The sequence below is a fragment of the Protopterus annectens genome, chromosome 9.part0 (genome assembly GCF_019279795.1).
Source record: "Protopterus annectens isolate FY-2018-M chromosome 9.part0, PAN1.0, whole genome shotgun sequence".
Lineage (NCBI taxonomy): Eukaryota > Metazoa > Chordata > Ceratodontiformes > Protopteridae > Protopterus > Protopterus annectens.
The window spans coordinates 1,934,916,815-1,934,943,250 of record NC_056743.1 but is presented as its reverse complement, the minus strand read 5'-3'; the positions used below and the strand labels follow the sequence as shown (position 1 = coordinate 1,934,943,250).

The window sequence follows — 26,436 nt, the reverse complement described above, 5'->3', positions numbered from 1 at the left end:
TGTTCCTAAAGCAAAATAAAGGAACCTCACCAACTTTTTCAATTAGCCCTGGAACTTCTTGTAGCAAATGCCAATGTCTCTTGATAATCTGCGTATACTGATTAACATCACTAGAAAACTGAAAAACAACCCTGAAATCATTCTTAGCTGCCAAACTATTATCTAAAGTGCGGCTATTAATATTTTCTCTATGATAGGGTCTACATCTAGTGTCCCTCAATTTCCATGCTTCAGATATTGTTTTATTAATATCAGATGAGTATCCCCTTTCTAAAAAATCAGACAATACTTTCAAGAGCTATTTCTGCTTTTTCATCGCCGTTTTTTCTGTAGATAATCCTTTCCTTGGGCAAGTATTATGGTATGTTCGCTTTGTAGATGATGTTTTTATGTTGTGGAAGGGACATGGCTCTGATATTCCTAGATTTACTGATTATTTACATACCACAACTGAATTCCTGAGATTTACTTACCATAGCTCAAATACAGAAATCAATTTTCTTGATGCTACGGTCAGGAGGTCTGATTTTAATCAATTGAATAGTAGTGTTTACAGCAAACCTACAAGTAGAAATACATTTTTACATAACTATCATGCATCCACGGCATATCCCTAGGAATGTCTTGAAGGGACAAGTTTTTAGGACACCACGTCTCCACAACAGCGATTTAGAAGCAGAAATAGCTCTTGAAAGTATTGTCTGATTTTCTGCTTGTAAATACATATTTAGTAAGAATACTTATACACACCAAACTCGAAAATTTTATATCTCTAGCCATCAGTATTCAGATTGCAGGACTACAGATGTAGTGTATTTTTCTTTTTGTCAAAAATGTCCTGTATATTATATAGGGAAAACTAATAGGATGTTGAAAGAGAGAATATTGGAACACAGAGATATTACTAACTGTAAGGAAACTAATGCTTTAGCTCATCATGTAATGCATACTGATAGTTCCCATACCTGTAGGTTTTTTGTTATTCAAAATATACCTAGTAGTATACGAGGCGGGGACATTGAGAATACTACAGAGAGCTATGAACAAAAATGGATCCTTAGATTTAATTCAGAGAAATACCCTGGTCTTAATGGTATTACTTCCCTGAAACCTTTTCTAAAAGCTAGACGGCTTAAACATTAACATTAAGTTTGCTTTTAGTTTGTATTTTGTAGATATATATATATATATATATATATATGTATTTATTGCTATATATTTTTATAATGTTGTCTTTTAACTTGCTTGTGGTTTTATTATTAGGTTTTAGTGATTATTTAGTGTAATGTATTTCTTTCCCCATTTGCAGTTCACTATACCTTTTATCAGTCTTTGCATAGCATCATGTGACTGTTTTTATCAGCTAATTGAATGTACCTATTTAAGCTACTTGTTATTTTATAGTAGTGTCTGATGAAGCAACAGCATTTGTGAAAGCGCTTACCTTTTCTTTTTTGTTTTGTTTTTCGTTTGAATAAACTTTGTTTTTTTTGTGTGTTAACTTGGTGCAGTTTTCCTGTTTTTTCTTTACAAATGAGACAGGTCAAAAGCTCAAGAGGAAACATGGGAGGAGGAAGGCACAGATGGGTCCTCTAGAAATCTATGTGGAACAGCTCAGGTAAAGCCAGCTGTTGCTCTGGAAACATCTAAGTTGTAATGCTTAGTGAAGGTATGGACAGAGGTACAAGTAGCAGCCTCAGGGATGGAATTGGTATCCAATCCTGTGAAATAAGCACCAGAGGAAGCAACAGCTCTAGTAGAATGAGCTTCTACCGAGGTAGAAAGACACTTCCCATGAAAGAAGCAAAAGGAAATGGCCTTGGAGATCCAGGAGGATATGGTTTGCTTAGAAACAGCCAAACCTAGAAATCTGGGATGAAAAACAAAGTTGCTCAGATATGCGAGTGGCCTTGGTCTTATCAAAATACCTGAACTGTCTATGCAAATCTAAAGTGCAAAGAATTTTTTTCCTTCTCTGCATTCTGCTAGTAAGGAGGACAAACTGATAGACTGATTAAGAGACAACACATTAACCACCTTGGGGATAAAAGAAGATTTGGCAAAAAGAAGGAAAATCTATGAAATTGGGAATGGCCATAAGAGCCTGGAGTTCAGGGACGCTCTCAGCTGAAGTAACGGCCAAAAGAACGGTCTTCCAAGTACAAAGTCACAAGTAAACTGAAGCTGCAGACTCAAAAGGAGCCAGTCAATTGCTCAAGTACAAAACTGAAGTCCCTACAGGGTGGAAGAGGCTTCCTGGGAGGCCTGATATGAAGGATGCCTTTAAGAAACTGCAAAATAATGGGTATAGTTCCCCATACTAAAGGGGTGGCGTAAGCCACAAAACTATGGGCTAGGCTTGTAAATGCCCTCGGGCAGATAGCCTAGTATGAACCTATGAACCTATGAACCTATGAACCTGAAACCTAGAGGCAAGAGGAGCAGTCAATGGCAGATGAGCGAAAATTGCTGAAAGTTGAGTTTTAACAGAAGAATACATTAAAGCAGGATGAAGCAATTCGCACAAGAGAGAGAAAGTACAGTTTTGTACCTACCATAAATGTAGATGTCCGATAGGTATGCATCTGCAGTCATAACATATGGGTTGTCCTGCCTCAGGCAGCCCTTCGGTCGGCCGGATTCCAAAGTCTGGGTCTGGCCTTGGCTGATGTCGCACTTTCACCGACGTCAGAGCGTCTGGGGTATAAAAGCATCAGCCGACGCCATTTTCCTCAGTGTTTCTTGCCCCAGATGCCAGGTGCCCTCTAGTAAGGCCAAATTTGGAGGAATGCAATAAATTCCAAACGTTTTCCAAAATATATACATATATATATATATATATATATATACAAACAAATACACCATAATAGATCCCCCAGCTAGCTAATAGAGGGGTAAGCACCCTAGGAATACCACAGAGGGGAAGGAGGGAGGGTAAACCTGACTGCAGATGCATACCTATCGGACATCTACATTTATGGTAGGTACAAAACTGTACTATGTCCTTCAAGGATGCATCTGCAGTCATAACATATGGGTAGAATACCATAGCCAATCTGGGGGAGGAGGTACTAAGAAAAGGATGGTGTAGTTAAGATACCCTGTAGCAAAACCTGCTCTGGATCTGGAGTATAAAGGTAAATTGTAAATGTTTGGCAAATGTATGCACGGAGCTCCATGTAGCAGCTTCTAAAATGTCCTTGGTAGCCACCACTCTTAGGAAGGCTGTAGTGGTGGCTGTGGCCCTCGTGGAATGAGGCCTAATGTTTGCAGGAACCGTCTTTCCATGAAACGAGTAACAAAATCAAATGCAATTTCCTATCCACTTTGAAATTGTCTGTTTGGAAATTGCTTTTCCTTGTACCCCAGCAGCATATGCTACAAGGAGTTGGTCAGTCTTTCTGTAACTTTTAGTTCTGTCCAAGTAGTAGCGTAGTTGTCTGTGTATATCCAGAGTGTGTAAAAGTTTTTCCCCTTTATTTTGTGGATTTGGGAAGAATGTAGGCAAGTGAATAGCTTGGTTCAAGGATACCCTAGATACCACCTTTGGCATAAAAGTAGGACTGGTTCTCAATGAAACTCTGTCCTGATGGAAGATAAGAAATGGCTGTACTGCCATTAAAGCTTGTAACTCAGATACTCTTCTTGCTGAAGTTATGGCCAGAAGGAATGCAGTTTTCCAAGACAGAAACTGTAGATCCGCCGATGCTGCTGGTTCAAAGGGAGGAAGTGTTAGTTTCTCCAGCACAAAGTTGAGATCCCAAGTAGGTAAAGGGGGTTTCCTTGGAGGATTGATGTTTTTGATTCCTCTCAGAAATTGCCTGAGGAGAGGATGCAAGAAGATAGGTGGATCAACATTGTACTCTGCTGAAATTGCTGAGGCATGAATCTTAATGGAAGAATAGGACAGGCCATTGTGGAACAATTCTGCTAAGTATTCCAGAATATGTGCCATGCTCGCCACTGCCACATCTAAGCCTTTTGTTGTGTTCCAAATGAGAAATCTTTTCCATTTTGCTGAGTATGTCTTCCTTGTGGAAGGCCGGCGAGCTTCCATAATAATGTCCTTTACTCTCTGTATAAGTTATTTTGAGGGGGGTTTATGGAATTTTCCAGGCAGTTAGCTGCAATGTTTTCAAGTTGGGATGCATGATCTTGTAATTGTTCTGTGTCAGAAGTAGCCATAGGGGGAGAGGCCACGGTTTCGTCTGTGACATGCTCCTTAATAGTGGGTACCAGTGCTGCCTTGGCCAGTCTGGAGCTATCAGAATCACTCTTGGCTGTTCTGCCCTGATCTTCAGTAAAACCTTGGACATTAATGGGAGAGGTGGGAAGGCATAGACTTTGAGCTTTCCAGCTGAAAGAGAGTCCACCCTCCAAGCTTGTGGGTAGTATGTCCTTGAGCAGAATGTCTTCAGTTGATGATTGTGGGGCGAGGTGAACAGATCTATCTCCGGCTTTCCCCATGCTTGTGTTATGAGTAGAAAGATGTCTGGGTGCAGCATCTATTCGTGTGCATCCATGGTAGTTCTGCTTAAGCTGTCTGCCAGTGCATTTTCTTTCCCTGGCAGGAACTGGGACTGCAGTTGGATATTGAGTTTCAAGCATAGTTCCCATAGATTCATGGCCAGCCTGCATAGAGGGTAGGAATGCGTGCCTCCTTGCTTGTTTATGTACCACATGACTGTGGTGTTGTCTGTCCTTATTAACAGGTGGCCTTGATGGAGGAAAGGTTTGAAGGCCTCGATTGCGTGCATCACTGCCAGCATTTCCTTTTGGTTTATGTGCATGCGCAGCTGTCCTTGAGACCATAGGCCTTGGATACATTTGCCCTCCATGTGTGCTCCCCATCCTCGGTCTGAAGCGTCCGTGGTGATGGTTTGTTTTGTTTTGGGTTTGTTGAAGGGCAACCCTCTGTTGGACTGGCAGGCTTGAGCCCACCACAGGAATTCCTTTTGAAGGCAAGGAATGATTGGTATCAAAGTTTCCAAACTGTGACTGTGCTGAGACCATACACTCCTTGGGTACCATTGTAATTTTCTCATATGCAGCCTGGCTTGTGGAATCAGAATTATGCAGGATGCCATGTAACCCAGAGCCTGCAGGATTTTCCTTGCAGTTAGCTGAGTTTGTCTTGTCAGATTCATGAAGTAATCCGGAAGTTGTTTTTGTTTTTCTGCTGTGAGAAAGGCCATTTGGGTGGTTGCGTCTAGATCTGCACCCAAAAAGGTTATCCTTTGGGATGGAACAAATCTTGATTTTTGGATGTTGACTGTGTATCCCAATGCCTGTAATAGGTGGATGGCATAGTCCAAATCCTTTATCAAATTTTTCTTGTTGTCCGCTTGTATAAGGCAGTCGTCCAGATATGGGTAGATTTGAATCCCCTGAAGTCTGCAGTGTGCAATTACTGATGCCAGGCATTTCGTGAATACTCTGGGTGCAGTAGATAAGCCAAAGGGCAATGCTGAGAATTGATAATGCTCTGATCCTGCAAGAAATCTGAGGTGTCTTCTGCAACTTTGCCGAATAGGGACATGCAGGTATGCCTCCTTGAGATCTAGAGTCACCAGCCAAGACTCCTTGCCCAGCATGGGAAGAAGTTGCTGTAGGGTCAGCATCTTGAATTTTGGCAAAATGAGGTAAGTATTCAGTGCGGACAGGTCGAGAATAGGCCTCCATTGATTTTCTTTTCTTGGAACAAGGAATAATCTGGAGTAAAATCCTTGACCTTGCTCTGAAAGAGGTACCTTTTCTATGGCTTTCATTTGTATTAAGTTGTTGATCTGCTTTAAAGCCTCTGCCTTCTGATTTGGTGGCAGGTTTGGCATTCCATTTCTTCTTGGCAAAGTGTGGAAGTGGAACCTGTATCCTTTGTCTATTATTTGCAGTGTCCATGTGTCCCTTGTAATGTAATGCCAGTTTTTTGAGAATAAAGAAAGCTTTCCGCCCAATGGTGCTTCCAATTGAGCCCTGGTCAGCGGAATCAAAGGAAAGTCATTGAGTCTGTCCAGGTGTAGTAGTTGTTGTTGCTGTTCCTGCACTACCTCTCTGGTTGGTAGGCTGCCACTGACTGCCTCTGTAGGAGCCTCTAGCTTGCCCTCTACCTCTGGGACGCCTGTTCATGCCCCTCTGGCATCTGTCAGTCTGGAAAGGACCAATTCTTAGTAGGCCAGTTTCTGCTGAATCTCGGTGGTTGTGCTTGCAGAAAGTCCTTAACTGTTTGCACAGATTTTGCCTTTTCTTCAAACTTCTTTATGACCTCCTGAGCCGAGGAACCAAATAATTTTTGTTTTTCCATTGGAGCATCCAGGAGTTTAGCTTTAACATGGTCTGGTAAAGATTGTTCCTTCAACCAGGCATGCCTATGAATAACTGCCCCAGTCATAGCTGACCTACATGAAGCTTCCAGTGCATCATAACCACACTGCAAAAAATGATTACTAACCTGCTGTGAGTTATGTACCAGATCCTGAAGGGATTTACGGTCAAGGGGTTCAGAAGAGGAAAGCTTCTTATGCAATTCATCTAACAAATACTCTTGGTACTGTATCATATAAAATTGACAATTTAATGCCCTCAAGGAAAGAGTTGCAGAAGTATATACACCTTCTTTCCCCATCTCTCTAAAGCTCTAGACTCCCTTTCAGAAGGTACAAGATTTTTGGCAGTGGCAGCTGCAACCCCTTTTGGGCCCTGAGAAATAGTATCTGGGTCTGCAGAATGGGCCTTGTACAGATGTAGATGAGAATCCGGGACCCTGTAGTATCTATCAGGTTTGACCGGAGCCGGAGGGAGAGAATCAGGGGCTGTACTAACATCATTGTACACATCATCAATAAGGAGGTATAGCTAAGGGCCTATGCTGAGGTAAATGTAAAAAGATCCTTAATCTCTTTCTAGAATCAGAAAATTTCTGACCCTGCCATTGAAAATGTTCTCTCAGAGTGTAGTGTCTCACCAAAGGAAAACTCTTCAGGAGGGGAGGCCGAAGGGATAGATTCTTCAGCATCAGAATCCTCGTAGGCCGAATAAGCCTCCTCCTGGTGATCTGACAACACAGATCCATCCGTAGACTCATCTGAAGAGTGTTGGTCAGAGGGCTCAGTCCTGGGCCTTTTGTCTGGTGGTGGTTGAGAGCCCCTGTCCGGGTGAGGCTGAGAACCTCTAATTAAAGAGATAAGATCCTCTGCAAGGCTGAGGATCGGAGAACTGGAAGAAGGTCTCTGAGAGGTAGTCTTGGGAGGCAAAGCTTTAGTAAGTTTAGCAGCTTTAGCCCTGGAAAAAGCCTTAATGGACATGGATGCAGGGGGTCTGGCTGCACCACGTGCAGGAGTAGACTTGTCCAAAGGAATGGTGTCGGACATTTCCTGGACACTGGTTTCAGTAGGTAGCTCAGTAGCCGACTCAGCCGGGGCCTCCAGGGCCACGGTGGTCGGTTGAGTGGATTCGGTTAAAGGAAGTACAGAGGACTCTGTTTCTGCCGAAACAGAGACACTCGCGGTAGGCCTAACTGTGGTTTCAGCCGAAACCACGGGCCGCGAGTGTCGGTCCTTGTCCTTCCGTTTTTTCACCAAATGCGATGTCAGAGTCTCCGACGGCATCTTATATGCAAAATTAGCCCCAAAGAATTCCTCTGCAAACTCCGACCGACGTCTAAGAGTTCGTCGGTTGAAGGAAGCACAGGATGAACAGGCCGAGACGTCGTGGTCTGGGCCTAAGCAAGGGAGGCAGTAAGAGTGGAAATCCTTATGAGGTATTTGTTTCCCACAAGTTAAACAATTATTTACTTTATCTGACATTGGCTGAGGCAAGAAAGAGTCCCCAACAGGGTACTTAGCTTTTTCGAAGTCTTCGGTAGCTGAATCACAGGAGCTGACCGACCGGCACTTGCGAACTGCTTCTGCTTTGGGCACCGCGCGGCAAGAAAGACAGAGGAAAATGGCGTTGGCTGATGCTTTTATACCCCAGACGCTCTGACGTCGGGGAAAGTGTGACATCAGCAGAGGCCAGACCCAGACTTTGGAATCCGGCCGACCGAAGGGCTACCTGAGGCAGGACAACCCATATGTTATGACTGCAGATGCATCCTTGAAGGACATCCAGAGGGATTCCTGCAGAGAATGGATCCTGGTTACAAGAAAGGTACCAGACAGAAAAATTCATCCATTTGGACAAATATCATTTCCTGGTAGTGGGTTTTCCTGGCCTGCAGAACCCTAAGCATGTCTTCAGACAAAAATGTGCCTAAAAGGGATCAAAACCCTATCATTCACAATGTCAGCTGAAGACTGGAAAAGTGGGGATGGATCACAGACCATTTGTCTTGTGTGAGAAGGTCCACCCTGTGACATAACTTGCAGTGATTGCCCCTAGCTAGGTGAAGAAAAAGGGGGGACCAGTGCTGTCTGAGCCAAAAGGGAGTCACCAGCAAGATTTGGGGGGAGTCTTGTTTTACCTTGAGCAGGACCCTCGAAATCAGAGGAAGGGGAGGAAAGGCATAGACATACACCCCCTTCCAAGGAAAAGATAGGACATCTATCTTCCAAGCCAGAGGACTTGGGGCTCTGGCACAAAAGAGAGAACGTTATCAGTTCAAAGGGGAGGCAAAAATATCTACAGGTTAGGTACCCCACTGATGGACAATGTCCAGAAACACATCTCTGTAAAGCATCCACTCCTGAGCCTGGGTACTGGACCTGCTCAGTCTGCCACTACATTTTGCTTTGAAGGAATGTATACAGCCTCAGCCTGAAGAGTTAGTCAACACTGGACAGCTAAGATCCTAGACCTGAAGATCTAGTGTGCAAAGAAGGTAGGACTGTGCCCCTCTTGCTTGTTGATATACAACATCACTGTGGTATTGTCTGGGAAGAAAGAAAGAATGGAAAGCCTGAAGAGCTAAAAGGAGAGCTCTCAACTCCTTGATCCTGATGTGATCTAACCTCTGAAGTGGAGGTCAGAGGCAGTGGAACCTGAAGGAACCAAAGAAAGCTCTCCATCCCCCATCTGAGGCATCTGAAAAAAGTTCCTGAGAAGGGACTGGGAGGTTGGAAAGGGAGTCCTAGGTTGACAAAAACCTGATGAATTCACCAATGTAGCTCAAGTCTGAGACATGGAAGGCGAGGATCTAAATAATCCAGTGGATGACCGTGTTGTATACACACAGACTAAGAAACACTGTAGCTTTCTCATATGGAGTCTGGCCACAGGTAGCATAAGAATGGAGGCCATGAATCCTAGAACTCTGAGAAAACCCCTGGCTGTGACTGAAGCCAAAGGAAGAAGAGACAAGACCCTTGGGTAGAAGCGGGGATGCCAGCATTGGAATGGTCTGGATCCTGCAACCCAGGAACACATGATCTTGAGGAGAAAAAAAAAAACCAGGACTGACATCTGAAAGTTTACGGTAAACCTCATGCTTTGTAAGAGACAAACTATAAATGGGAGGTGCTGAAGCAAGACCTGGGGGGATAAAACCTGAATGAGCAGGTTGTCCAGATAAGTAAAGATTTGAACTCCTCTCATTCTGCAAATGGCAATGACAGGAGTGAGGCATTTAGTGATTATCCTTGGGGCAGTAGAGAGGCTGAAGGGAAAGCAGAGAAATGCAAGACAGAGAAACATAAACCTGAAAAGGGGATGCATTGGGATGTGAAAATAAGCATCCCTGCAGTCCAGGAATATTTAAAAAAGTGCCTGTGGGGGTAGGAAACAAGGAGTAAAGGGACAACACCCAAAAGGAAGGGACCTTCAGAAAGATGTTGAGCTGAGAAATATCCAGACAAGGTCTCCAGGTGCCCTCCTTCCTAGGGACCAGAAACATCCTGGAATAAAACCTCTTCCGGGCAAAAGGCACAATTTGAATAGTGCCCTGTGCCAAAAGGCCCTACAGCAATTCTGGAAAGAAAGGAAGCTGTTCCTAAGGAGGTTGAGGGATGCCCAGAAAACAAGAAAGACTTCTAAACCATGAAGTATCCCTGGTAGATGATGGACAGAACCCACAAATCTTGACAGACCCGTAACCAATTGGGAAGTGACAGGGAAAGAAAGGGATAAGGGAACCTGACCCAAGAAAAGGGGAAGCAAACTGTCAAAGAACCTGGTTTGTCTTGAAAAGGAGGCTTTTGAGAAGTAGGAGTCAAGTAGCCTTAGCAGACGGTACGTACCTATTACCCTCATTATCTTCAGGAGGGCGGCAAGGCAGTCTGTGTATAAAAAGCAAATTTGGAAGGATAATTCCTCTGGAACTTTGGGGGACACAAAAATAGGTTTCAGATGCTGCAATGCCATATCTTTATCCTGGAGGGACTTGAAAAGTTCAGCAGCAGAACCAAAAAGTTTCTTATTATCAATAGAAGTATCCAATAATTTACCCTTGATATCACTGTGTAAGGGCTGAAGATGAAGCCAAGAATAAGGTCTCAAATCAAACAAAGGTAGCACAGCCCTAGAGGAGGCATCAGCTGCACCGTAACTACATTTAACAGAGTGGCAGGCCACTTCAGAGGTAAAACACAGGTGGCTGTTTCAAGAATGATCCTAGAATCAATCCCTTTGTGAAGGACTCCAGATGAGATTACTGCTCTGGTAGAATGCGCCTTTGCTGAAGAAGCAAGGGGTCCTTCCATGATGAGAGTAATAGAAAGTTGAGACACAAAAGTCAGGTTCTTAAGGTCTTCAGGACAAAAGACTGACAAACTGTATAGCTTCTATAACTGTGCTTTGTCCCTAGGCATTAAAGGCTCTGTGGAAATCCTTGTAAAGAATCTGGCTACAACAATCACACTTTCTCCTCTTAGTCGATATCTAACACAGCAAACAATACAAATGAAAAACTACAAGGAAAGTTCCCCAATGGGGTACAACAACCATGCATAGAACAGACAGATGGGTGAGTGACCTGGGTTTGGACTGGTGGGAACATAAGCCTGTGGATTTACGCCCACGTTCACATGCGTATCCTTACACCTGTGGGTTGGGTCAAATGTTGGACCTATGGCTCAATGGAAGGTTTTGACTTTGGGACCCTGGCCAGACAAATATTATTTGGTGAGATAGCCAATAGTTTGGAATTCTGCAAAAGGGCTCTCAGGAAGGACATCATCAAACAAACTTTTGAAGAGTTCATACCACAGGTCTAGGCCATGCTGATGGTGCAGCCCTCATTGCAGAAGGAATCAGTAGCCCACGGGGGTGGGGTGGGGGGTGTGAATCAAAGCAAGAGAGACCGAAGCAGTAGAGTGTCAAGGACGAGAGAGAGAGATTATGGATTGTTACTACTTGGCAACAAACCCAAAATTTCCAGGGAGAGGCTATGCAGCAAGACTAAAAGAAATTAGAGGAGAAAAAAAAACACTGCCGAGCATAAAGAGGCTGAATGGCTAGAAGAGTTAAAGGAATGAGTAACAGGCTCTAATACACAGGCTATGAAATGGAAAAAAGTAGCAGCCACAGAAACAGACAAAATTAAGAAAAGCTTCTAGCTAGAAAACCCTAGGCTCAGGTACAGTACCAAACTTCTAGTTGAAGGTATTAACATCTTTACACAAACATTTAGCCTTGAATAAAAAAAAAATACTTGTATGCACATCCTGAACGGACACCAGCTTAGTTAACAGAAACCATACTCTTCATTAACAGTCAACCCAGAAGCTATCCTAAGAGATACAGAATAACCTACCTTCTGTCAATATATACACATTACCAACCCCAAATTACGTGGACAAGAATTTAGAGCCACTGAAAAAATTCAATCCTAGCAATAGAACTAAAAAGGTAAATAATAGTCATATGGAAAAAAGAATTTACTACTAAACAAACTCATAATGGAGAGCTGCAAAAAAGGGTAAGATCCTAAGTATGGCATGGATAAATTACAAGAAAGCATGAAACAGCATCCCTCATTCATGGATTATGGAATGCTTACAGATGTACAAGAATGTACAAACACTAATCAATTACACTGTGCTGACTATGAAACACTAACAAACGACTTTATAGCTATGTCATGATAAAGGGCAAATTATTACCCAGGCACAGAACCTCAGGGGGGGATATTCTAAGGTGATTCTTCGGCACCACTGCTCTCGTCTTATTCATGACCCCTTAAGTTGTTACTTAATAAAACTATGTTATGGTTGTAGTTTAATATCCAGAAACCAACCTTGTTCTAAGACCAGTCACCTATTTTCTGTGGACTACTTAAAACTGCACAGTTTTATTTTATTTATTTTTCCTTTGGTAACTGTGAAAGTCTGACTGAGCCAATGGCCAATTTTCAGCACAGGCCCGAGGAAAAAAACTCTGCAAAAGATTCAAAAGCATTTAAACAATAGTTGATGAGTAAATACAAATAAGGGGAGAAAAACCTCACAATAGATTAAATACTTTACGATCATTTGGGCAGAAGGCTTCAGAAGCACACAGAAAAACATGCTAAGTAATTATATACAAGGGGTGGAAAGACCCACAACAGAAACTCTTTACAATACATTGGTATGCATCCTGCATACAAGGGGATAAACAGCTCCCTCAATAGACCGAAATACATTTACAAAATAATGCTATGAGAAATTGTGATCAAGAATACAATATGTACTGCAAGTAGCAGGACACTTCACAGAAGTGAATACCCTATGTCAAGTAAAGTAATATACAGTTATACAAAAATATTGACTATTTCTAATAATACGGAGGAGAGAAATAGAGCATTCCAATGCCAAAACACATAATAGTGGAATGCGATGAGGAGGAAATGTGCAGGAGGGAAAATTAAGGACACAGACAGAGTAAATTAGTATTAGAGTGATGAGAATGTTATGGAAGGAGACTACAGAGGAAATTAGAGAGTGCCAGCTACTAAAAAGATGATGTAGAAGAGCACGCATTGGTTCATCAGAAGAGGATCTAAACTTACAACTACAAATCGTTTATACTCAGACGATATAAAAATAACATCTGGTCTTGGTAAATGTGCAGAAGCAACATTTACAAAAAGGAAAGCTGAGGCACCAAGAAAATATCAACAAGGAACATGATATAAAGGAACTTGAAGAGCAAAGCATTTATAAATATTTGGGAACATATGAACATGAGAGCATTTAGAAATATTTGGGAATAAATGATGGTTAGCAATAAAACACATGCAAATCAAAGTTTATTGAGGAACACTTCAGAAGTCCACGGCTAATGCTGAAGACTGCCTTGATATCTAGGATTAAAAAGTTCAGGCTAGAAATCAATTTGTTCTTCCTGTTCCAAGTTACAGTTCTGGTGTTACTGACTGGCCCCAAACACTACCGAATCAGACAAAAAACAAAAAACCCACCATGCTTTTCAAATGATGTATAAAAAACAGTGCATGCCAAGACTATATCATCCCATGAACTGAAGCAGCTAAGGGTCTTGACTTGAGAGTACTTCCTTTATGTCCTGGCCAAATTTCTTCTAGTTGGTATGAATTCCATCTTGGGTCGCCCTTGAAAATAGGTCATACCAAGTAGGACTAGCTCAGTAAACAAAAGTAAGCAAGAAATTGTTTTCAAAACTGCAAGATCTACAATGACTAACACACAGTAAGCACTCTTCTCATTGAACCAATTTTCTGTGTATTATATAAAGCAAGTAACAGTCATTTTAAAAAAAACTTTTTTATTCATAATTTTCAACAAGTCAAAATCAAATTATTAAAACATATCAATTAAATACCTATTTACATTACTTAAAATGAAAATCTTGCTATGGACTAATTAGTATTTTGAGTAAATCGCTTAATTTCCAATAAATAAAATGATGGGTAACATTTGTTCTCATCTTAATGGTTAACCATTCTTTTTTGCACACACATTATTTTTACATTTCCAATTTATTGTAATAACTTTTTTGGCAATCACTAAAATCATCCATAAAGAGGCATTTTTCTTGGAATAACTTCTGGAATTGGAGCATTAAACAATATTAATGAATTATACAGTTATCTGACCACAATGCTCGAGAAAAAAAATTAAATGCTTTGCAAAAAGGAGATATCATTTTAGTACCATCTAAATTACCACTACATCTCCAACAAATAAAGTTTGATATTTTATTACTACAACCATATGAGGAGTTATAAAAGCTCTGTGCAAGTATTTCCAAGTAAATAATTTCCAATAAAGTGAAGATGAAGTTTTGTCAATTTAAATAGCAATTTTTTTAATTCATATCTGAAAACAATTATCGACTTTTGTAGAGTAATTCCAAAAATTTACTTCTGAAAAGGAATAATCTATTCTTAGAATCCTATATACTTTAGATAAGTATGACCTACTATTACTTAAATTACTATTAATACTAAATGACTTTTGGGACATCTTTCACAAATGAATCCAGCAACACTTATCATTTACAAAATCTTTACAGCTTGCAAACAGACATTTTTTTGTCCTACATTATATCAAGCTAATAAACTGTTGAGTATATTTTGTTTCCATTTAGGAACTGCTGACACAATTAAGCTATCTTTAAAAATCTAACATTTTATCTAAAGTATGTGTTACTAAACATTCACTAGTGAATGCTATAGGAAATAAGAAAAGGTATTTAATCTTATAATTATTAATTATATTCCATCAACACTTAAAGAAATGGAGATACAGTTACTACTACTAGTACAGTATTTTTAGGCTCCAATAAAATGTATTAAATACAATTTGCACATGTTCTAATATTTTATTATTACCAAGTAATATTTTCCATTAAGAATGATATGTAGTATTTAACTACCGCGTTATAATATGAATGTTAGCTGACTAAACATACAGATCAAAATTAGGAAACCTATACCTCCTTCTTCCCAGCTTTTCATATGCCATTCTAAAGAAATCCTTTATTTGGGAACCATAAAACATTTAAGTAAAACAGGGTTTATTTTCCTAAAAAATTTTAGGGGGGATAGAATTAAAGATGGAATACAAAACAAGATTTTAGGTGGGATATCATAAGCCTATCTTCCACAGTGAAAAAACTTATTCCATACTGAAATTGTGTAATCGAGTTAATTCTATTTTTATAATTTACTAATACTAGCTCTTCTCTGCTTGAAGTTACAACTCCTAGATATTTCATATATTATCCCATTTAAAATTACTATACTTTAGATCTGAATTTAAATTTTTATTGAAGTGTTAGTTTTGCCATGATTAAATTTCAATCTAGAAATCTCTTCAAAACATTCCATAGCTTTAACTATACAATATGATGATTCAATATTACCAATAGTTATCAATATATTATCTGCAAATAACTATTTTGGATGAGTAATTCTCAACTACTGAAAAGCCTTTTATATTTTTTTGAACTAATGTCATTCGCGAAAGGTTCTATGCATAGTGCAAATAAAGGAGATAACTGACACCCTTTCCTTACTTTGTGCCTTTTAAAATTTTAAACGACTTGGACAGAAAAGAACCTATTTTGATAAATGCAGATGAATTATTACACAGCATCTTAACTAAATTAATAAACTCGAAAGAAAAGTTATATTCAAGACCTTTAAACAAGTAATTCCAGTTTACTGAATCAAAAGCTTTGTCTAAATCGAAACTTATGACAAATGTCTCTTGTTTGCAAAATCTATTAAAAGTATTAAGTCTAATAATGCTGTCAAGCTCTCTTGTTGATTATAAATCCTGATTATTAATTCCTGCCAAAATATTTAATCCATTCGCCAGTACTGAAATTTTATAATCTACATTTAGAAGTGAAATAGGAGGACACGAAGAACAAAATTTAGGGTCTTTATCCTGTAATTCCAAGATGGAGATACACATGAAGTATATGTATATGATTAAATGCTTTCAGTAATATCTTTATTATATTATCTGGTAATAATTTATAAAGCTCTGGATATTCCATTCAAACCCGGAGCTTTATTACTTTTAATTTGATCTTTTACTTCCTTAAATGAAAAAGGCACATCAATACTATTTCTTTGCTCTTTAGTTTATAGGCAATATTTTCTTAAAACAACTACTATACTAATCAAATTACTATTTGCTCATAATGATCCCTAAAACATTCTAATATGTCTATAAATAGTAGAGACAAAAGTGGTGAACCAACCACCAGGACCGTTCAGCAAAACTGTTCTTGTAACTGCAATGGCTGTAGTTAATTGAGAAATATCACCTGGTACGTTGAACAGAACTGTTCATAGAACTGCACATGAGACTGCAATGCCTTCAGTAAAATAGGAAAATAATGCTCCGTAATAAAATCCAAACAATCTTTTATTGTGAACAAGAAATAAGCGCTTTCACGTGGTAAGACCACGCTTCTTCAGATTTCATTTATTCAGTGTACAAACACTATTATTTATACTACCAAGCGCGGGAAATCAATCAATTAACTGAACACTTACAAAGTTAATTGAATTTAATATACGTTGCTAGGCATCAACGAATTCCATTATACTACAAACACCTCAATGCTATATGTATGTATACCACATAAAAAGCATAAATAACAAAATAAACATTAGCTAAAAGCCATAAAATTATGCCATATTTCTTTCAATCAAATCTGATATTAGTGTTCTCTTTATAAACACACAGCGTTGACTTTCATTAATAGCAATTAAAAGAGCTATCCCAATATCAAAACTCCTAAAAAGTACATAATATAATAGTACTAAATAAAAAGACATAAGCAGCAAGCCTAGCTCAGAAAGAGCATGATGATGGAAACAGCTGTACGGATCAAAAAATTCCTGCACAGATAATGGTATATCCTCAGTATATGCAGAAAAGCTACGAGGACCCTATTCATGCAATATTTAGTTTAGATATTCCTTTGTATTAATATGTACATATCTAGCTCTATCTTAAAAAATAATGAATAGCAGAAAAGGCATGACTGTCCTATATACAAACATGTGATCTAACTAAAAAAGAGAAAGAAAACTAAACGAAAAAATTGTCACATTTCATTGAATAACATTTTTGAAGCGCTGCTTCTTAGTATATAAATACATCACTAATATAAAGAATATTTGTTGGCAAATCAGTAAATCGAAACTAGAAATGAAGCTTATATTCCTAATGCAGAACAAGACTCATGTCCTCAAACGTACCTAAATCTACGCGATTTAAAATATATGCGTATACCGTGAAGTATCCTACATGTCTCAAATGTCAAAATCAGTAAATGATGGTGTGCAAACAGTTCATTCCATGACTATAGCTGAAGTGCAGAAATACAAAAATGCAAATGCCTGAATCCTTTAAATAAGTGACTGAGTAAATAAACAGATGAATGAATGAAAATATCTATGTACATGTGTATGAGGATATAATTATGATAGACCCTGTGTGACATACATAATGAACCAAAAATGGCCAAATGTAAAAGTCTCTGTCTGTCCAGACTGTATGTCTAATGATAAAAATTTTTTTATATATTCTATCTAGATAGCAAGACCGGCTTTATGGATATAGAACTATTGATCCCTGGTGTTAGGTGGGCTCCTAATTTCAGGATCCAGTTCAATTCATTGATAGCCAAATTATTTTCCTTATTTCCTCCCCTGGCGTTAGCAATTATTATTTGCAAAACTCTAAAGGTAAAGGAGTGTGATGGAAAATCCATAACATGTTTCGCTAATGCATTAACTTCTACCTTCTTCCTAATGTCATATAAGTGATTGTATATGCGCTCATGCAGTTTCCTTTTTGTTAGGCCTACATAGAACGCCTGACATTTGATGCAGGTAGCAAGATATATAACATTGCTGGTATTGCAATTAGCAAAAAAGTGTGGTGTAAAAACATAATCCATAGTAGGATGTTCAAATAGTTGTTCCTTGGTAATATAGCTGCATCTGTTACAACTGTAACATGGAAACGTGCCTCGTTTATAGGAAATGGAGGAAGTCATTTTATTACCTTCAATTATGGTATGTATATCACCACATAAAATCCTCTTTAGGTTTTTGCTATTCTTGTATAGGAAAACTGGATTCTTACCTACCAGCTCTCTTGTAGTGGCATCTGTGGTCAGTATATGCCAATTGTCTCTGACGACCTGATGTAACTTGTTAATGTCACTAGTATATGTGGTCACATATTTAACCACATTACTGTGAGAAGGTCTCATTTTGTTGTAATTCCAAGCCACCTGAGTTTTAGGTTTTGATCTAGGTGGTTCCATGGGTATTCTGTGTCTCAATGTATTATATTTAACATCAATACTATTTTCTTTGCTCTTTAGATTACAGGCAATATTTTCTTAAAACTACTATACTAATCAAATTACTATTTGCTCATAATGATCCCTAAAACATTCTAATATGTCTATAAATAGGTAAATAACTCAGACAAGCGTCGACAGAGTGAGAAATAACATCCAATGTGTAAAAAATCCAAGCAATCCGGTCTTCTGAAACAGATAAATCAGTTTATTGCACAGATGAACCACGATAAGCGCTTTCACTAACTAGTAGCTTCTTCAGATCACAAACAAAAGGCACAATAGCCATGTGCTTTAAATATCTGCATGTTAATTAATCAACCAACTTTTAAAGCAGAAGCGCCATAAAGCAAAACTTAAAAACTAAATATATAGACATAATATCATTGACATCTAAAATAGACAATAGTGTATACATATTCTATTGAAAATTAAAAATTTAAAATAACTTCATTCCATAAAGAATGTAAAAACATATTATAAGCAGCATACTATCAAGTATAAAGGTATATGCAGCCTAATACATAAATGCATGTGATAGTCATATTAGATAAAACCTTAATACATGCAAGTAGTAATGCAAGGCAACTTATAAACTAAGCAAGGTAGATGCCATCAGAAGCATGATAACTAACAATAAAAAATAGTCATATACAGATCGAGGGAACTATTATCAAACAAAGTGATACTTGTTATAGTAAAGTCAGTACATGAATGTATATCTGCATCTATATAAAAAATGTATATGAGTGTAGTGTCTAAATAAATAAATATATATATCTAGATATAAAATATGAGTGCATATGTACAAGAGTAGATAAATTAATAAATAAATAAATAAATAGAAGAATAAATTATCTAGAAGTATAGAGCTAAAACCTTATGAAACTGCAATGTGAAATAACTAGGTTACCCAGAAAAATGTATATGTGCAAGTATCAGAATACATAAAAATCTAAAATCTAAAAATATCAGAACTTAGTATGCCTCACGCTTCTTTAAATGTGGTCTGATAGATGCCCTTTCATTTAAACCATGGCCTCTATCAGCTCTCAGCAAAATTATCCACCTACTTTCTCTGTCTTCAGTAGGATTCATAATATCACCTCCTCTTACATTAGCATTCATTTTCTCCAGCACCCTAAACATAAACTTGTGTTCAGGACTTGTTTGTGTCACATGCTTGGCTAGTGCATTCTGCAAATTACCTTTCCTTATATTATAACAGTGTTCCCTTATTCTATCTCTTAGTACCCTGTTCGTTTTACCAACATAGAAACATGAACACAGTTCACATACAGCAAGATATATGACATCAGGTGTCATACAGTTGGCATTAACTCGGGTGTATATTTCCTCTGTGTATCTGGATGTACAAATACTATACTAGAATCTATTAAGGAACAAAATTGCATTGTCCACAAGGTGTTGTACCATAACTAAAGCTCGGGTGTGTACCCTTGTTTGGTGGATAACAAAGCAGTCTTTTAAGATTCTTCTTATTCCTGTAGGTAAAAGATGGAGAGTCACCTACAATCTTTGTCAGTATGTCATCAGTATGTAGTATGTTCCAATTTTTGGAGATGATCTCTCTGATTTGTTTATTATCTGCTGTATATGAAGTCAGAAACCTAACTTTTGCATTAGTGACTTCTTTGACATTTTTCATTACTAGAGGCTTGGGCCCAAAATATGGGGTACCTAATGTTGAACGTAAACTTAAAGCATTATCAAATTGTAGATCTACCTCCGTAGAATTGAAGGAATAGCAACTAGCAATGACTCTATAGATGTCATACACAACGCATAACAGTATGAATGAAAATGTAAATTTATACCCTACTGTGAATGTAGTTAAGAATAGATTGCTGAATGGTCAAGAGCAGGTTGTTAGATCTAAAACAAATGAATTTAATAAAGGAGCAGCTTCAAATCTTTCCTTCCCTTTAGCTATACGTCAGTAGAAGAATTTAAGCAGAACACGCTCGAACAGTCGAAAAGGAAGTTTTCAGAGTCACTCACCAACACAACGCTAAAGAAAATGTGGACAAACCACAACAAAATTTAGTTTTTAACTTGTCCAGTGTTCCGCTATCACAGCATGACATTAATTTATTAGTCAAAGGACTAAGTTTCATCCCTTATAGCAATAGTATGCTAGATGAAACCATCATAGATGTTAGAATGTTTTGCAGAAATGTTATGCTCAAGTATATTTATAATGGCACTTCTATTAATGAGACTGATAGTGAGTCAACTACTAGCAATGGTAGATTTATGTTTAAGAATCTAAGCGATTATACACCAGTCAATCATCCATTAATTGAAGCATATTTACACTACAGAAGATGAGATTTATAAGTATTTTCATAAAAAGAGATCGAATAATTTTAACAATAATCTGTCATACCAGGAGAGAAGGAGCCTCTATAACTTAAGAAATGATTTAAATATAACTATTAGGCCAGCAGATAAAGGCTCTGGTGTTGTGGTACTTGATACCATAGATTACCAAAATGAAATGTATACTATGCTAAGTGATGTGTTTTATACAAGAATTGATTTTACTAAGGTTTATGAAATGTGTGTATGTACATGGTATTTTAACTGATATTTATAGAAGTAACTTAATAAATAGAAATGAGTTTAATTATTTATATATTAAGATGCCTACCATCCCAGTTATACATGGAATACCCAAAATACACAAAAGTATTACTAAGCCACCCATGAGACCAATAGTTTCAGGGCAAGGATGGGTTACGGAGCACCTGTCAGTTTTTATTGAGAAACATCTAAGGTGTATTTTAAATAATAATGAATTTGTATTACGTGATTCTAAACAGTTTCTAACAGATTTGTACTATTTTAATAATCAAATGGATACCATCCACAATCTGATTTTAGTAACTTTTGACAATGACCTTGGCCTAGCTTATGTTAGTAATTATCTTACAGAACATAGTACCTATGGTAATGTTTTAATTGACTTATTGGTACACTTCCTTGAGATAGTGCTGGAAAATAATGTGTTTATGTTCACTGATAATATTTATCAGCAATTAGATGGCGTAGCTATGGGCACTCCTTGTGCCAATAGCTACGCCAACATGTTCCTAGCCTACTGGGAAGAACAGCTTCTATTTAAAGAATATATGTTTAAGAAACATGTAAGATTCTATAGACGTTTGTGGATGACGTGTTTATTTTATGGGATGGTAATACAGAAGAACTGCTTAGTTTCAATATGGTCTTGAATAATATTACACCATGTCTGAAATTCACAATGAAATACTCATTATTGAAAATAGAATTTTTAGACCTATATATAAAACTTGAATGTGGAATGTTTAACACTGGAATTTTTAGGAAACCCTGTTATAGGAATACTTTATTATTCAGAACTAGTATGCACCCTAAGTATGTTTTCAGTAACATAGTAAAAGGACAGACTCTATGTCTAGATTGAATTCCAATGACAAAGGCTTTATGGCAGACTTATATGATTTAGGAGAGAAGTTTGCTGAGAGGGGCTATAATTCTACGGAGGTAGATCTACAATTTGATAATGCTTTAAGTTTACGTTCAACATTAGGTACCCCATATTTTGGGCCCAAGCCTCTAGTAATGAAAAATGTCAAAGAAGTCACTAATGCAAAAGTTAGGTTTCTAACTTCATATACAGCAGATAATAAACAAATCAGAGAGATTATCTCCAAAAATTGGAACATACTACATACTGATGACATACTGACAAAGATTGTAGGTGACTCTCCATCTTTTACCTACAGGAATAAGAAGAATCTTAAAAGACTGCTTTGTTATCCACCAAACAAGGGTACACACCCGAGCTTTAGTTATGGTACAACACCTTGTGGACAATGCAATTTTTGTTCCTTAATAGATTCTAGTATAGTATTTGTACATCCAGATACACAGAGGGAAATATACACCCGAGTTAATGCCAACTGTATGACACCTGATGTCATATATCTTGCTGTATGTGAACTGTTCATGTTTCTATGTTGGTAAAACGAACAGGGTACTAAGAGATAGAATAAGGGAACACGGTTATAATATAAGGAAAGGTAATTTGCAGAATGCACTAGCCAAGCATGTGACACAAACAAGTCCTGAACACAAGTTTATGTTTAGGGTGCTGGAGAAAATGAATGCTAATGTAAGAGGAGGTGATATTATGAATCATACTGAAGACAGAGAAAGTAGGTGGATAATTTTGCTGAGAGCTGATAGAGGCCATGGTTTAAATGAAAGGGCATCTATCAGACCACATTTAAAGAAGCGTAGGCATACTAAGTTCTGATATTTTTTAGATTTTAGATTTTTATGTATTCTGATACTTGCACATATACATTTTTTCTGGGTAACCTAGTTATTTCACATTGCAGTTTCGTTAAGGTTTTTAGCTCTATACTTCTAGATAATTTATTCTGTTTATTTATTTACTTATTAATTTATCTACTCTTGTACATATGCACTCATATTTTATATCTAGATATATATATTTATTTATTTAGACACTACACTCGTATACATTTTTTATATAGATGCAGATATACATTCATGTACTGACTTTACTATAACAAGTATCACTTTGTTTGACAATAGTTCCCTCGATCTGTATATGACTATTTTTTATTGTTAGTTATCATGCTTCTGATGGCATCTACCTTGCTTAGTTTATAAGTTGCCTTGCATTACTACTTGCATGTATTAAGGTTTTATCTAATATGACTATCACATGCATTTATGTATTAGGCTGCATATACCTTTATACTTGATAGTATGCTGCTTATAATATGTTTTACATTCTTTATGGAATGAAGTTATTTTTAAATTTTTAATTTTCAATAGAATATGTATACACTATTGTCTATTTTAGATGTCAATGATATTATGTCTATATATTTAGTTTTTAAGTTTTGCTTTATGGCTTCTGCTTTAAAAGTTGGTTGATTAATTAACATGCAGATATTTAAAGCACATGGCTATTGTGCCTTTTGTTTGTGATCTGAAGAAGCTACTAGTTAGTGAAAGCGCTTATTGTGGTTCATCTGTGCAATAAACTGATTTATCTGTTTCAGAAGACCGGATTGCTTGGATTTTTTACACATTGGATGTTATTTCTCACTCTGTCGACGCTTGCCTGAGTTATTTACCTATTTATTTATCTGTTTATAAGCAAGCGTGCTGTGGCAGTAACCAGCATTTTTATTTATATTCTAACATTCTAATATGTCTGCTAAATCTGTAATTATTTTATTTCTACTACCACATTTATATATTTCTTTAATATGACTTAAATAATTCATTGTCTTCAATCTGATAGCTAATCTTTGCAAACTTTTAGGATTTAATGAATAGGACTGTAATTTTAGCTTTTCTACATTTGAAATCTTATTAATATCCACATTTTTTATTCAATGTTTTCAATTCTAGATTAAATCGAATGATAAATCTACTAAATCTATCTTAGTTTATAACTCCTTTAATTCTCAATCTCATTTTTTTTTTGCATGCATACAAATTAATTTTACCATTTTAATGAGCTTTTAGTGAATCTCAAGAATGATCTCAGTAACTTCTCCATTACTGAACTCTGAAAAGGTCTTAATTTCATTTATAAACTAGTCTCTAAAACCATTAATTTTGATTATATAAGCAGGAAGTCTGTTACACAGTATTAAATAATTTGGCTTCAATGACAGGTTAAATGTAATTGCATTGCGGTCAGTCAAAGGACAGGAAATTAACAAGACATTCTCAATTTGACAGTTTTTTTAAAGGCTTCCTACCACAGGGCTACATCATGCTGAGGGTGTGGGTTGCCCCCACTCTGTAGCAGAAGTAGCAGCTGAGAAAAGCAACTAATAAAAATGGTAATCTTTTGGAGGTTTCATCACAGTACAATTATCATGCCATTAACGGCAAATCTCTGTCTGGTAGCAGGACTATACAAAATGGCCTATGCTTTACTTGAAATGTCTGATGTCTGTACTTATGTAAATGCAGACTTGTGCGCTATCCTTAATTTACTGAACTTCAAAGGGTTCTGTGTATACAGCAGTTCTGTCTGGCTTTTGTGCCAGGCTGCCATCAGTGTGACAACACGTGTCATCATCTGCCGACACTGTGCAGGACCATTATTCTCTTGCACTACTGATGCTCATTGTGTGGAGCTGCTTCTATCACTTGCCCCTTAACGTGCCCAAAAAAAACATCTGATCTTCAGTGCATTTCTAATTTAAGGGACATTTAAAGTGAGGTTTTTTCTTGATTCTACAGTGCACAAAGTACTTTTTTCTTGCAAAAGTTAAAATTTATATATTTTTTCCAACGAAAGTTCAAATACATGATACAAAACTTTGGACTAACCTCATAGTCAGTAAGCACTCACCTGACAAGCTTAAATATTTCTGCTGCACTTGAGAACATCTCAGTTCATCATTTGTTTCACGCAGTGTATCCCTTTCCTCTATCAAACTCTGCAAACAGACAAGTAGTAAAATATAAAATACTAATTTCTCCATGTTGGACTCTTCCTGTTTCAACAGGTTGTATGTCGGGCTGCTAGGTTTAAAAAACATCTTCATATTAAAAGCAACACATCCTGTATAAAAGTTAAAAACGCTATGATGTACATGCATTACCTGCTAATAATAAAAGTGCAAAGATTACATTTCAGATTATAACTGGTCAAAGACAGCCTACACAAAAGTGTCAGTAAAGTTTATGCAGGAAGAAACCAAGTCACAGTAACAACTACAAAGTACTGTATCACTGCATAAGAAAAAAATGTTATATGCAATGTAGTCATTCCAAACATTCAAGGTGCCATGCAGAATTAAAAATAATGTGTGTATGAAATACAAACTAATGCCCAGCTCTGTGGCACACAGATGTTCTAGATGACAAATGTTTGTGTAGAAGTTTGGCTGCTGGCAAAACAGGGCAAGGAAGACTGGCAGTGTATGGCGAGGTGATTTTGTCTGGCGAAGTGCTATCATTCAAGTGGAGGTATGCAATGTACCAAAATATAGCCAGACTGAGATACCACTTTGGCACTGTGATCCTAGTGGAAGTAACCTTCGACAGCACGTGTGGCAGCATGCACCTGGGGAAGGTATAGTACACACATTGATACAGATGCTCAGAGCAGCTACTGAGCGGGGGGGGGGGGTTAGGGCCTATTAAATACAACAATCCACATTAATAACAGTTTCCTTGAAGACCCTTAAGCAGCTTGGAGGAATGGTAAAAGTAGGCCATTTGGTAGACAATAAGCTATAGGGAAATATCCAGTGGTTATAATGGTTCACTCCTGTGGGACCCATGGCTGCTGCCTGGGACGATCTGCAGCAGGCGACTGATAAGCCACTCAATGGGCACCAAGCTGCAAAGAAAGCTGATGGTCCCCACGCATTGGTCAACTAACCTTTGTGTCAATCTAGATAAAGGCTACCTTTGATCGGCTCTCACCTGAGTTAGTGGCAAAAGTGTTGCTGACAAGGGAATGAATATGCTTACTGGGTAGGCTACCTGGGGTTGAACAGCAGTTTGTGCATCTGTAGGAGCAGACAGAGGAGGAATAGGAGTGAAGAGCCATTGACAACTTGCTCATCCAGTGGGGGAAGAGGTGACTGTGGCTTTCCACTCGAATGACAACTAACAGGATCACTGGGTATTACATCTGTGGAGCAAGGGTTTAGGAAGCACCATCTGCCACTATTCAGAGGGAAATTACTTTCACATCTGTACATGGAGGTAACACTCTTGGTGGTGACAGCACACAGAGCAGCCTGGAAAGGGGGTGCACCACAACAGGAGGAATGACCGCAAGCCTGACTGCTCTCCTCCATATGATTCTCACTGCCAGAGGCACAAATGGGCTAACTGGGTTTCCCAGACAGGAATAAATAGTCTGGAAGGCTCATGCCTCACCTAGAAATGCTTGCATCTCTCCCCTGCGGAATGAATGGGCTTGAGATGATACAGGTAAAGGAGCCCTAGCCCTAGGCCCTATGGGTTGCTCAAAGATAAGAAAAAACACAAATACAACATGGTGTTAATTAAGGGCATACATAATTAAATAAAGTTTCTTAAAGTGGTAAGGCTAGTTCACAGTCAAAAGGCTTGCATATATTCCACGAGGCAGATGCTGTCCCAGGGACTTTTCAGTCTTCCCAA

The 26,436-nt window shown here is 37.9% G+C and overlaps 1 protein-coding gene across 1 annotated transcript in view; it reads right to left on the bottom strand.

The window, feature by feature from the left end:
* Positions 1-26,436, bottom strand: part of HOOK2 (hook microtubule tethering protein 2) — a gene marked incomplete in the record, with an annotated part of 1,827,100 nt that overhangs the window by 884,270 nt on the left and 916,394 nt on the right. Inside the window, 1 exon segment of the mRNA XM_044084742.1 lies at positions 24,647-24,734. Coding sequence (XP_043940677.1) covers positions 24,647-24,734 — 88 coding nt within the window.